Source organism: Aedes aegypti, unplaced genomic scaffold, assembly GCF_002204515.2.
Source record: "Aedes aegypti strain LVP_AGWG unplaced genomic scaffold, AaegL5.0 Primary Assembly AGWG_AaegL5_hic_scaff_717_PBJ_arrow, whole genome shotgun sequence".
In the NCBI taxonomy this organism is placed as follows: Eukaryota; Metazoa; Arthropoda; class Insecta; order Diptera; family Culicidae; genus Aedes; species Aedes aegypti.
Window position 1 is genome coordinate 25,264 of NW_018736404.1, and position 15,169 is coordinate 40,432.

The 15,169-nt window shown below is 39.9% G+C and overlaps 2 protein-coding genes across 2 annotated transcripts; both read left to right on the forward strand.

The window, feature by feature from the left end:
- Window positions 1-420: 420 nt before the first annotated feature.
- LOC110681325 lies at window positions 421-10,369 on the forward strand. The gene is made up of 3 exons (XM_021857079.1): window positions 421-656; window positions 718-1,264; window positions 9,674-10,369. Coding segments are annotated over exons 1-3 (1,029 nt in total). The 5' UTR covers window positions 421-655; the 3' UTR covers window positions 10,155-10,369.
- Window positions 10,370-10,496: 127 nt separating this feature from the next.
- On the forward strand, window positions 10,497-11,639 carry LOC110681326 (F-box/LRR-repeat protein 13-like). Its single transcript, XM_021857081.1, has 2 exons — window positions 10,497-11,141; window positions 11,605-11,639. The coding sequence occupies exon 1, from the start codon at window positions 10,657-10,659 to the stop codon at window positions 11,101-11,103; it is 447 nt and encodes a 148-aa protein (XP_021712773.1). The 5' UTR covers window positions 10,497-10,656; the 3' UTR covers window positions 11,104-11,141; window positions 11,605-11,639.
- The last annotated feature ends 3,530 nt before the right edge of the window (window positions 11,640-15,169 follow it).

Sequence of the window (15,169 nt, forward strand, 5' to 3'; positions counted from 1 at the left end):
ATGCACCATAGTCTTTTTCTTTTCGTTTCGCGATGACAGTCTTGCAAACGCTTCACATCGTTTTGTTTCTCGTAAATCGAGAGCAAACAGCTATTCGGGCGTAATTTTATATCATGACAATGATGAAACATTATATTTTTCAGGAAATCTAGACGATTTTATAAACAAATTTCCAGGAAAGGTAAAGAAAAAAATACTGTTTGGGCTTATGAATGCACCAACATCAAATTCCGGAAGTATCTCATCGAAAAATACGTGGTATCTTTCAAAGCTCTTGGCCCGCATCGTAAGTTGCTCCCATATTCCCGCATCGAAAGGTGAGACATTGAAAAGAAGAAGGGCAAGAGAAAACAAAAGCCAAACGCATCATCGCACCAAAAGATCTCCATCACTTCGCGGAGCGAAAAGCAAAAATTTGCCAGCTGCAAACGAAACGTGTTTTGCGAACTTCAGTTGATTTTGTGTTTCCTTTTGCAAAATTTATACATCTGCCGGGGCTCTGAACAAAGGGTCTCGCAGGTAGAAAGTGAAAGAAGTGTGTTCGAGCGAGAATTTGCATCGAAAAGAACACGTTTTTTTCCCGACCGAAAGTGAAGGAAGGATCTGTCTGCGACAGATTGCGGTCGCCGAAGTGATCCATTGAAGTTTGGGAAAAAGTAAGTAAAATCGCAATGTTGGCTTCTGGTGGAATTATGAAACGATATATGTTCTTGACAGTGAGTCGTCGTGGTCGGGGACGTGGTCGTGGTCGAGGAGGTGCCAACCGAGGTCGTAATCGCAATCCAGCTCCTCCGCACAATAATTGGGACGACCTTGGGAATTTCAACACGTCGAGTGACAGCGACGAAGATACGGATTTGATCAACGGTTTGGCGCTGATGGAGGCCCTGAATCAGATGCGAGGAGGCTTTTCGGGAAAGTCCCACTTCGGAATGGGGCCGGATCCAAGCGATTCGGACGAACGAATTTTCCACACCGAGGATGGCTTCCCGGTCAACACTATCTATGCGAGTTTCACCCAGAATCCGGAATCGATAACGGAAGCAGTGGTACGCAAGATGTTCGAACAGTTTGGCCGCGTCAAAAGCGTCCGGATTCACACCAATCAGAACAACAACTTGTACGACGAGGGAGGAGATGTGGCGAGTGGCGGCGGTGGCGGAGGACGACCCAGCAGACGCGGAGGTTATCGCCGGAATAACCGGAACGACAGAATCATCCGGTACGGGTTCATCTCATACGAACGGTGCGAGGATGCTGCCAAGTAAGTTGAACTCCCTTTTCTTCACGATTGATGGTTAGCAAGGGATGAACAATTCTCTACCTATTTTGGATGAAAAGGTGTTTGCCCTGTCTCTTGCAAGGTTCATTCCGATTAATATTGATTTAACATTCGTTCACCTTTGCGAAACTATGTCAAGGGGATTCTATAACATTCCCCAGAAAAGGATCCATCCAAGATTTAAGTTCATACAGTTAACTCTCCATAACTCAATATTGAAGGGACCATCGAGGTAGCCATGAAAACCAACTCTTATTTTTTCCTAACTCGATATCGAGATACGAAATATCGAGTAAGGAAGAGTTGACTGTATTGTAAAATTATACCTTAAGAGGTATTCTGCCGTCATTGATTTCGGAATTTTCAAAAGCAGTTTTTTCGAATTTAGAAAACTTATAGGTAAATGTGTTCAATGCATTCTATTCTTTAACCGAAATGCAGTGAAACACTTTTTCATCGAATAATTTTTATTAAAAAACTGCTTTTAAGTTTCCATGATGACGTTGATGAGATTAATGCTACAATAAGATAATTCGAAATTTGGAATTTTTAAGGTTGAGTATACCAAAATATTGGTCTTAACTACAGTCGCCTCTCCACATCTCGACCATCCAGATAGGAAGAGATCGAGACAATGAACATTAATTGAATGAACACTGAATTGAAAATCACTCCGTTACTAGGAAAATGATAAACAAACAAACTTCATTTCGAGTTTCCATTTTTTTTCCGAATCACTTAAATCTGGTCTAGTAACCTAGTATGAACACTATCATATCGACATATGGAGAGAAAATTGGGAACGAAAAATCAACAGAAGCACATCGAGATATGGGATATCGAGATGTGGAGAGGGAAATCGTATGCAGAATGAAGGGACCGAAGCAATCATCGACATAGGGAGAGATATCGAGATGTAAAACATCGAGATGTGGAGAGTCGACTGTAGCTTTAACATATGTAAAGCTCATAAACGTGTGAATTTAAACAAATAAGTTATACTATATTTTCCAAACTAGGTATCTCAACTCAGAATAAACATGTTTTTTATGCTAACTAGTATGAACTCCAAATTTTGCTCTAATACATGTGAGTAAGTAATGAAGTGTAAACATACAGTCATCTCTCCCTTACTCGATATTGAAGGGACCATCGAGTTAGGGAAGTATCGAGTTACAGAACGCAAAACCAATGCAACTGCGGTTCAAGGGACCACCGAGGTAGCCATGAAAAACCAACTTTTACTATGGTTCTCTAACTCGATATCGAGATACGGAAGTATCGAGTAAGGGAGAGTTAACTGACAATGGAACAATACGGTCGGCGATAGTGCGTACTAAAACAGGAGTGAAGCACAGGACTGAAACGGCTGTCATCCACGAACAACACTGAAGTGAAGCCAAAAATTTGGTGCTGGAGAAGGTGCTGATTTGACAGCTCGTCCAAAAATACCGTTTTAGGCACGAGACACACTCGTTTTCGAATGCGACATTTATATTTTACAAATCAATCTGGTGTTGAGTGCGTATTACTTTTATTAAGTTTTTCTGTAATTGCTAGATAATTTTGCCACATTTTTATTAGGCACAACGAAAAACGATTATCAATATTATAATGTTTTTCCCATACGACATTTGTCGCTTCCGCACGGGGTTTGATGAGGGCAAAGCCTAAATTTGTTTACTCCAGCACTAGCGCCACACAGATGGTGGTAGGCTTCAAGAACTAGCGCTTTCTTCAGGGGGTTGGAGTGAAGAAGCGAGCAGTAGCCAAAATTAGCAGTTCTAGAGATCGGAGCCTAGGAGTGGTAAGCACAGTAGTGACTACCATCAACTACAAGGCTTACGGGCCGGGGAGATGTTACGCCGGGATAGAAAGGGTTCACTTTGTGGACGCGACCATGAAAACGTTGGTTTAGCTGAGAGCGTGACGGAGATTATAAACATATGGAATGACTGTCAAACCGTAGGGCGCTGACATATTAGTTGAAAGAGTTGAAACTGAAGTGTAAGAACATTGAATTTATCGAAGATATATTGGAAACACTAGAGAAATAGGATTGTTACTGGAATTAATTGTTGAATTGAAATAGTAAGTAGAAAATTTTTATTAATTAAACCTAGCTAAATTTTTATTAAAGCCGTTGAACTATTGATGCTGAAGTTGGAACAAAGGATTCTATGAAATAGCGCACAAGTTGTTACATACCGTGAGTTAATGCTAATGCTTGAACTGATTATTCAGTGTCAATTCAGGGTATACATTGTAGGGAGATTGGAACGTTCAAAGGCTGAATTTATAATTCGAAGACTAAATTCGTGTAGTAAGACAAACTTGTAACATATGCGAAATTTATTGAATATATTTTAGCTTTGAGTGTGTCGAAAAGCAGTAGTTCAAGAGATAGTTTTATCGATATGCTGCCCCAAACTCCTTCCAACAATGTCCTTCAATTCTGTACACAAGCTAGAAGTGACACCTTGTGCATTTTATATCTTTTAAAATCATCAATGGATCGCAATTCCATGATTCACTTGACTTTGGGGGTTTTTCTCAAACGAATTGTTTGACATTTTGCAATGAGAAGCACATCGACGTGGCGCATGTTGTTGCCCAAAAATGTGCTGTGTAATCAAGAACAACGCTTAGAACGGTCGATTTTTGAAGGTTATTAACCCTCCTCCCTTTCCCATGGTAGCTTCAGGTGATTATAGAACGAAGCCACATCTCAATTTTCAAAGAGCACAAGACTTGAGAACCAAACAGCGCTTCGCGTTTGAAATGTTTCCCATTGGTCACCACCAGCAAGCAAGAAATTTGATTGGTTTTGAACGCGAACTGTTGTCAGATACTCTCGTCTTGGTCCGAATCACTCATTTGACGTTTGAGCGATGCCATATAAGGGAGTCGATGCCGGTTATGGACCCTTTGTGTATTATGGACCCCCTACAGAAAAACATAAAATTAACACGCAAAGCAACTTTATTCCTATGAAAATCCACCGGGGGAACTTCGATTACATTGTTAGTCAGCAGTTTCAGGCAAATATTTGGTTTGAGACGCATTAAATACAGATATTTGAACAGTTTTGTAAATGAAACCACACAAAGAGGGTCCATAATACGCATTTCCAGGTGGGTCCATAATAGGCTCGTCGGCAGCGAAGCCGGATTACATGGGAATCAAATGGAGGGTCCATAATACGCAACGTCAAATTTGTAAACAATCCTATTATGGACCCCGGGAGGGTCCATAATAGGCATTCGGACAACAGTTTTTCAAATGCATATTTCGCTGGAAAAATCGAATGGTTTTGTATGTTTCATATACGTACTAGGGTGCCGGTGCCATTAGTGGACTACCTAAGCTATAAAAAAATCATAATAAAATAACGATAAGCCCTAACAGAGATCTTTGGCGTCAACAGAAAGATTTTAACCTCTACTATAGAAGAAAAATATAAAAAGAGTTGATAAAGCTAATTTTTTTAACATAAAATCGCTTGAGCCACTATTGGTACACGTGTTCACAGTAGTTGCGCTAGTGCTCCAGTAGTAGACGTTCGGGAATGATACAAGGAAGTTTAAACAAAATGGTAAATTTTTACATAGGTTTAACATTTTTCCCTCGGAACAGCAATCAATATTCTTTCGAATGAAGCATAAAGATCATCTCTAGACTTTTCTTCATTTTATACATCCATTTTAAAAAACTGCTTCCAACCGTTGATCCACTACTTGAACACGACGGCTACTATTGGTGCAAGGGAGCCAATTTTTTACGTAAACCTCATTATTTATATGACTTTTTGATAAGAAAAAAGCTGAAATTTGACAAATCGACTAAACTAGAGGCGATCTATCCACCAAAAATAGCACATGTCGTTTTTATCGAAAAAATGTACGTTTTATTCCATAGTCCAATCTACTGGTACATTACAACCATTGGTACCGGCACCCTATGAAGTAAAGACATTGAATTTGTTGTTAGACTCCACAAAACGTATATGCGTCTGAGATATCATTGCGGAAAAACGTCTAGAATGAATTTCAGCTACTAAGGGGTCCATTTACTAGCATTGCAACCCTACACGCAAAAAATTGTGCGGTAAAAACTACCATTTTAGGGGGTTAACTTAAGCGCTCGCACCGGCAATTTTCAGCAGACCAGAAATGCGCTTGATTTACCATGTCTGTAGTCGAAATCAGATTGTTGTAATTTTGTTCTGTCAAATGTACCAGTAATGCGGTGAGGTGTACCGTAAACATAGTAAATTGGTCTTGAATTTCCATGGAAGTTTTAAGAATGGGCGTAGTCAGCTAAAATAGTTATTATTACCACAGAATTTTTTCCCGTGTAGGCCTTTTCATGTGACAGGTCCGTCTATGCATTTGTTTACATCGGTGGAGGACCTGTGCTAACACGAGGCTGTCATTCCCATTAGAATAACTATCAAAGAGCTCCCGATCAGCTGATTTGGAACGTCATATGGAAAGACTCATTCATTGAAAGTGAAACTTTTTCTTGAAGTTCAGTAACACTGTACCACTCAAACGTCAAATCGTGTTCCACCCATTTCACCGACCATTTTGCTTACACCCTCAGTGCACTTGCAGTTAAGTTATTTAATTTAAAAAAAATACAACCAAAATTCCTCTAAAATGAATGACAGTGAAGGTGATTTTATTGGTTCTTGGAAGATAAAATCGAATTGTTATTTCTTCATTGGAAAACACCGGAAACGATGCAGTTCGTGAATGCTTTCGACTTATTCCAGACCACTTTCGTCGTTGAATCAGATTGGTATAAGCATTGAAGCGAAGTGAAATTAGTTTTGACCCTGTACTTTTCACATTCCAAACAGCGATAGTAACTAGAACTAGAACGCTTTTCAGAAAAGCCTGTCGATGCTACCCGTTTTTATGGTACATCTGATGGTGAAGATCAGGATGGAACCAGTGGATGTGATCAAGCCGCTTCTGCATCCGTTAAACCAAAAATAAGACGGGTCAAAAATCTAATAGTAGAAAGCCAAAGAAAATGCAGGTAACAACGCGGACAGTATCTTCGAAAAAACGCCACAACTCCCGTTGAATTCCACTGAAAGATAAAACACGAGATCCTCCAGCATGTTCATTAGTGTGGGACATAAATTAGATTCTCGCTCCAGTCCACTTTTTTGGATTGCATTTAGGATCCCATTTTGCATTTGGATTGCATTTGCATCCCATACCAACTGTGCAAAATTTCAGCTCGATCGGAGAAATTATATTTTAGCGCCAGCCGTTCAAAGTTTGTATGTGATTTTACTATGGGAAAACTTGCTTTTGCAAAGAAAAATCGCTAGAGGTCGCCCATTTACTTCTATAAAAATTCTGAAACACAGACCTCGATAGGTATTTTTACGATGAAAAAATATTGCCGATACCGCAAAACAAACCGACACTTGTAAAAACAGTCCATTCAATGAAAACCTATTGGCAAGGCGACGTTGGTTAAACACATAAAGAATAACAATAATAACAAAAATCGGGTAAAATTTCAGAATAGTCTATGGCTTAATAACTTTTTTCAAAAGCATTGGTTGCTTTGCGGTCTTGGCAATATTGTTCATCGTAGAAATACCTATCGAGATCTGTGTCAGAATTTTTATAGAGGCCAATGGGCGACCTCTGCGATTTTTCTTTGCAAAAGTATGTTTTCCCATAGTAAATCCCATACCGTGACATGCTCTATTACCGTGAGGTTAAAAAAACTCAAGTTTCGATCGATCAGATAAAAATAACGTATGATTATTTTCAAGTCTTTCATGTTTTATATACTGCCTATAAAAACATGTCAGTCCCATGTTTGCTGGATTCCTATGCAACATGGGACAATATTTGCGTTTATGGGCAGTAAGTAGAACCGTTTTATATACTTTGCATAAAAATATGATTTGACATTTTGAAAATTTTAACCATAGTTACAGTTGATATTGTAAACATACCAGTGTTCGAATACCCGTGCATCTGACCCCGATGCCGGGTCACATTTTGAAACATCTCTCAATTGAACGAACGAAGCGCATCAAAAATAAAACTTTTATATCAAACAACGTATTAGGTTTGCATGATTGATTCGCGAAATAAAATATATATTTCACTTCGCCATTTTTGGAATCATAACTGAAACACGGTATTTGGAACACATAAGCAACCGTGCCCTAATACCGTGTGTTGGCACCAGGCGATTACATTCTAACATTAATTTTGTTTGTTTGTGTGTGCAACTTAGTTCAAGTTGGCATGGCTTCTAAATACTACTTAATGTGCTAACGTTTGTGACAATCATTTAGAAAAAATAAAAATATGATATGTTAGAAATCCACCTAATTCCCAAATACACGGTATTAGGCAACTTACGGAATTAAAGCAGGTCACGGTACAAACTTTGAAAGGCTGGCGCTAAAATATAGTTTCACCGATCGAGCTGACATTTTTCACAGTTGTTATGGGACCTAAATGCAATCCAAAAAGTGGACTGGAGCGAGAATCTAAATTTTTCATATAACCGTGTCCCAGGCTAATGTTCATTGTCTATGTGCCCGTTAGAGTTTTACTCCTTGCCAGTACGCCGAGGACCTGGGATCGAATCCCATCCCCGAGATAGTCACTTATGACAACAAAGTTATAGTGACGACTTCCTTCAGAAGGGAAGTAATGCCGTTGGTCCCGAAATAAACTAGCCCAGGGCTAAAAATCTCGTTAGTAAAGATAGAAAAAAATACTTGTTTCACAAAAAGTACGCTGTATACCCAATGGAGCTCAGGAGCTCCATTTGTTTTTTTGACAGTTGTCTGCTTGTTCAATAACTTTGACCTAAATAAAAGATATTTTATTTTATTATTTTTATTTACTTGAAATAGTCGTGGGAAAGAAAGGGTTAAAATCCATAATTGGAAATTCGACAATTTGTTATTATTATTTTTTTCAAAGAAGGCTTGTTCTTCAAAAGCATCATCAAAAATCAAGTTATTTTTGAGGAACATTTTTCAGCTATCATAAAAACAATTTTCATCGCCTTTAAAAGGGTGTAAATCTAAGTTTCCTCTAACGATTTTTCTTGGGAATGCTCCAGAAGTGTAAAGCAACTAGCTGACGTAATTTTCACAAAAGTGTGGTTCACTGAACGAAATCTCCCGCCACGGATTGAATGATTTTTGCCTCATCCGAGCCCCATACCTGTTTTCAGACAAATTCCGGATGATTTTCATCTTCGTTGAAATCATCTCTTTACATATCGCACCGAATGAAAATCATCCAATTTTGAAATGATTTCAATCCCTCTAGAAATTGAATTAATTTGAATGATTATCATTCATAGCTATAAACAAACGCCATTGCATGCTGGTTAATAATTAAAAAGAGATAAAATAAAATTAAATTTTTTACACGTTTCCTGGAGATTTATTAGCAATGTATCGAATAGGTGATCATACATAATTGTCATTCTTGACAGCCGGAAAAGATGACAGCCTGCCGCAAACATGCTGAGAGTTGTTTATTCTCCAAAATCCGCGAGCTTGAATGGTTTGCGGTTCAGGAATCGGCGGTCAAACAAGCCTTTAAGAGTAAACAAATGCTTGAAAACGGTACAAATTTGGGTTATTCTTCCATAAAATGTGTTCACTGTGTTTCGGTTGGAGGATAGATTACAGTGAACACATTTTCCTGTGAATTTTCTTGATTTTGAAAGTAAAAACTGCTTGTGAAAATTTCGAAATCAATGACGGATCCTGCCCCTTAAGCTTTTGTATGATAGTTAAGACGATAATTGAATGATTTTTGATTCATGACATGGAAGAAATTACAAACCGTCAAAAGTCCAATGTTATTCATTCCAATTAGTATAACTCAACTACCTGCTTAAAATCATACGGAAATAGATGAGAAATCATCCTCGAATCGGATGATTTTCGTTCAATTGTCGAAGGGTGCATCATATTGTTCCATATTCATTCAAAATAAAGAATATGGAGATTGGTAGCCCGTTTTATTTTTACCTTTCTCAGGTAAAATCGAGGTAGAATTAGGTATTTGGATTATTTCACGTAGCAATAACGTTTGGGTTTTAAGTATAGTTTTCAGGTGTCCTGGGCAAAGTTACACATCTGAAACTTGTCCGGAACCTATTCAAACCACCTATATGCTCGATTCGATAGGCCCTAAAATCAATAAATTTTCATTAGCTCAATTTCTCAAATAGATATGAGCATTTGAAGTCAACAACATTTTGCCCAAATCAATCGTTTTGCACAATCCCCTGTATATGCAAAAGCTAGCTAATGTTTTAGAATCGTCGAGGGAACTTAGCTTGAGCGTAATCATCTCCATTTGTTTCTCGTTCAAGGTGCTTGCAGAAGAAAATTATCCTCAAGAAACGATGCTACGTGGCTCCGGCTGACAGCTGGCACCAGGAGGCCTACCACAAGAAAATGAAGGAGACGGAACAAGGCGATAAAGAATCGAAAGACTTGGATGCTGCTGGCAGCTCTGGAACTGGAGCTGCTGAAGGGGCATTGGAGCCATCAAAGACTGCCGAAGCGGATCTCAACAGTAGCGTCAAAGCGGATAGTGTCCATTCCACCGATGCAGAACCGGAAGGTATGAACATTCTACATCTGAACGACGATTGCTTGTTGATGATTTGCGACTATCTTGAGCTCATGGATCTATTGGCACTGAAGAAATCCTGCTCCCGAATGGAAAGCATCACAGCGGAAACGTTCAAACGGTACAAGATTTTGGACTTTGACATCGACCCCATGGATAAGAAGTACCTCACCTTATTGGATGCCAAAAACATTCTCACGGAAACGGGCCTTACGTAGAACATCTGTTCATTGCTAGGGATCGGTTTTTGAAGCCCAGTGTGAGGATCCTCAATTTAATACCTCGCTATTGTCCTAATTTGAAGGAACTGGACATCAACGATTTTTCGATAAAACCTAAGACTCTGAGCGGGTTCGATGAAGTGTTTAAATCTCTCGAAGGACTGACGCTAGTGGCATGCAGTATCGAAGATACGATCGGACGAAGTTTGAAACTCGCTACAAAGCTAGAGCGATTAGACCTTTCCGAAAACAGCGAAATTACCGGGGAAATGTCTGGCAAGCGTCAATGACCAGTTGAAATACTTGAATTTGGAAAGTTGTCAGAACATTCAGGGAAAACCGTTACCACATTCGCAACGAACCACAAATTGCTAGAATACTTGAACATTACCTGCTGCAGTCGGTTGACCTCGGGAGCGATCAAAGCCATCGCTAGCAGCATGACTGAATTGAAGCACCTGGTGTGCAACAATCAATACGAAGGTGTGATCAGGCTAGTATGGCACTGCTGGCCAGAATGCCGAGCCTTAGGAAGATCCAGTTCAAAATCAACGGCTACAACACGATTGATCATATGCTGGAAGGATTTGCCGAAATGAATCAACTGGAGCATCTGGATCTCTCGGACGGTCTCTTCACCTCGATCGACTACAATGTCCTTAGCCGGTTAACTAATCTCAAAGAACTGAAGCTGAATTACAAGCTGGACTTTGCCGACGAACACTTGGCCAAGTTGTGCAGTACAGGTCGCTTTATCGAGCTGCACATTGCCGGCTGTACGAAGATCACCGACAAGCAGCTGATCGAGTTCATTCGCAAGAACCCGCAGCTAAAGCTGTTGGACATATCCTACTGCCAGATAACGGAGGGGTTGATCTTCTCCGCGATCGACATCCTGAAGGAGCAAGCGGTCGGCTGTCGGAGGGAGGTCGCCAGCTCAAGATGATGGTTGGCCAAACCAGCATCTGCCAAGTGATATTGCAAGTAAGTGCATCGTTGCTCGTAAGATTTGTAGAAGACTAAAATGTATGAATTCACGAAATCGAAATCTTGCACCTTCAAAGTAGTTTGGAGTTTTACTAGAGAATTTACTACATTTTGGTATAAAAAAATATTTCGAACATGTAGGTAATTGTGATAAAAATTATAGAAATGTAAGAAAAATGATTTTTATCAGAATCTGACAAATTTAGGCGACAGCAAATCAGAATTAGCTTATTCAAATTCTAAATTTTCCGAAACATAATCCAACTTTTATTCGTCAATACAGAATAATGGCTTTCGGTGTAGTGTATCGTTCGGGGTTGTGGCATAGAATCGCTGAGAAGCAGGTTCTATACATCCATTAAGACGTAATGCTAGTGACCCGAAATATCATTTAAATGTACAAGATTTCCCAATTCCAGTCTTCCATTTAAACAATAAATAATTCTGTTTCAATTCCCAGAACACACTGGTCGAAGCCAATCGACATCTGCTGACATCTCGTTCGACAGTACGGAAGGCTTCTACGGTGGAATGGAGGCCGACGACATGTACGACGACATCATGGATGAGGACGACGACGAAGACTTCATGGGCTACGATTACGAGGATGACGATTCCGTTATGTGGGCCTGGATCACGATCTAGGTAACGACGGTCATCTCTATTGGTGTGATCGACAGAACACTAAATTTACCCTTTTTTATTACAGATTTGAGGAAATGTGCCAGTACTTCTACGACAGCGATACGGACGACTATCGTTATATGTACTACATGTAAGCCACTGCAGCAACGCTTAAGCTCCCTCTACCGACCTGTTTGCTGCTGCCAGAAAAGACAAATAGCACAGATTAGCGAGCGCGTATATTAAAAAACTAGAGAAAACAATCATTCTTCTCAGTCGAATTTCTTAGGTTCTTTACAGGGGGCAAGAATAGTTCAGAACTATTAACCGTTGCGGAGGCGGGTTTTCTTCGGTTCGGTAATGTTGCGAAACAGAGTAGTAGTGAAACACGAATCGCCAGTTTTATCTCAGCTACCTGAGGCTGTAATGCGTAAATTCCAAAATCATCTTGTAAATCTGCACAGAACAGTTACTTCCGAATAGAAAAAAAAAATCCCTGGAGTAATTCGATATTCCGGTGACATTAAAAAAACGACAGTTTTACTCTTATATTATCATTCTAATAACAATTTTTACATACAGAATAGTAGAGGTTGAGCGACCGGCTATTTGGTTAAGTATCGTTTTCTTTTTATAATAATGTTAATTTGTTGCATCATCTCATATTTTTCTGTATCCAAAGCGATCTGTTCTTCTCCTCCGAAAGAAAGTCGATTCAAATGTCAAAACCGAGAACGTCCATCTCGATAATTGAAAATACAATAAAATGAAATGAATTGGAACAAAGTTTCGTCACTCGATAAATACTATGTATTTAGCATTGAAGAGTCCACATATCCATATCCTATTAGCCGCTATTATTATAGCCGACATCTCTTTATGGTAATGAGTTTTGAGTCTTTAACGCACAAGTTGTCAGTAGACCACCATCACTTCCTCCTCCAGACGACGCTTTATGTTCTGGAATGGAAAGGATTGCTGTTTCCCGCTCAGTCGGTATTCTTATTCTACCTGGCGTTACGTCTTAACTGGGACAGAGCCTGCTTTTCAGCTTAGTGTTCTTATGAGCACTTCCACCGTTCTTAACTGAGAGCTTCTTTGTCGATTGACCATTTTGCATGTGTATATCATGTGACAGTACGATGATACTTTAGCCCTGGAAATCGTTAAAATTTCCAACCCGAAAAGATCCTCGACCGTTGGTATTCGAAAACACGACCCCCTTGGTCTTGCTGAATAGCTGCACGTTTACCGCTACGGCTATCTGGGCCACTGGGGTATTCAGCATTTCATCCAAACGTCTATCATGGAATTTCTCGAATATACTACCCATGGAATCGTCAAAAGTGAATTAAGGCCCAAACGCAATGATAGCGGAACGGCAACGGAAAGCGGAACCGGTTCGCCAGCATGAATCACCCCATCTCGACTGAGCTGACAACGGACGAAACTGAACCAACACTGATTCGACAAGCATGTTATAGTTCATGCTGGCGAACCGGTTCCGCTTTCCGTTGCCGTTCCGCTATCATTGCGTTTGGGCCTTTACTGGTGGGGAACCCCAGTTAATACTAAAGATTTTTTTTTCCAAAAAAATCTCCGATTATTACTACACAAATTTGTTTAGAAATTCCTTTCCGTTCCGTTTGTTTAGAATTCTCCTTCGATCAAAATCCGTTTTGCATTCCAGTTTACGCCAGCAAAATCAAGTGGGTTGAAGCTTCGAACGAATAGAATTTGATCGAAAGTTGAATTCGTCTTTCACAAGATTTTTTCATAGATCCTTTATCAAGATTTACTTTGAAACATACACAATTTTCGTCAGAGGCCGCTTGAGGATTTTCTTCTGAAATACCCCAGTTTTTTTTTTCAAAGATTACTTTAATAACTTCCGAAATTTTGACGTTGTCTGTTTTGATTACGTCCCTCGGCAACATATGGAGGTACAATTCCAGAAAACGAAAAATTGAGCATGTAACGAAAAATGGACAGGGTTTGACCGCTAATAACTCAGCCATTTATCGATAAATTTTCAATATTTATCCATCAATCGATCGGACCACGGTGTACTAAATTAAGAAGGTGATATATTCCGAAAACTGACAGCTACTTGACGACGTCATTCCTATCCACCTCGAACAAATTTACGAAAAAAATGATCTAGTGGTCCGGAAGGTATATGGTACGATAGGAGTGACGTCACATGTTTACAATGAAACTTGATGTTTACATCAGTAAAGAGCCTGCCTTGTTAATTTTTATGCCGTGGATCGGACATTTAGGACAACAGCAGCGCGGTGGTTCTGAGGAGATCGCAGCAAGCCGTGCGCGCTGGCGGCTGCGTTTTGAATTTTTTGTCACGCTATGTCACTCGCTGTCCTGAGTTTTTTTTTTCGATTCGGCTTGTGAAAATTAGATTTCGCGGATGGTGCTATGTCACGTGCAAATGTTCTGTGGAAACATGTTGTTTAAACTGATACGTGTTTTTTTTTTTTGGAAGATGATATGATTGCTCGAAAGTGCTCTGTGATGGCTCCAGCAATTGAATTCATTTCGCGCGACTCGTTTTTTATCTTCTGTGTGTGTGTTAAGCGCGTTGATAAAAAAAATATATATGTGGTTCGCGGATGCTCAGATCGGGATAGGTTATGAACTACAGTTTTTATGTCTGCGGTGCATCCATTTTGATGGGCAGTGCCAAGTTACGGCTCACGCTATTGTTCATTATTAGAGAAGCGACGGATTGCAGAGGAGTTTCGAAAAAATAATTTGAAGAGATTGTTCTGATCAGCAGCGCATGATCACAATGTGTAAATATTATCCATTTGTCGGCCAGAACGTCTACCGAACGTATCCTATGGCACTACACTTTCCATCAAAATTTCACAACATCCCATAACACCTATGAGAGGTCGTAGAGTTCTCTGCATCTTTCTTAAGTAGGTGTTCCTTTCCCATTCCCCAGCTTTCGCAAGGACGTGGCCAGGACAGCTCTCGATTATTGGAGGATGCGTCAATCTTGTCCAAGAGTTAGAGGTTATTCCCAAATTTCTAACCTTGGTAACGGACGGGAAGGAGGCAACCCTCATAAAATGGTCTAGGACTATAACACCTACGAATTTGTGCGAAATGCTTAATACTAATGCTAACGCTAATCAATCGATCGGCAATTTATCTACGCGTCGATCCAAATGGAGAACACTTTTGATTATTGACATCAAACTATTGAACAATCGTTGACCCCTTTCTTATCTAACCAATCACGTTCAAGCACATTTTGGGTTCCGCTTTGCACTATAAAAGCGCACTGGTCCTGCTTCTTTCCTCATTCTTCTTTTTACCGTCAGACTGTGAACACGTTCGGCAAGCAAGTCACGAGTGTCTTTTGCGCGTCCTCAGCT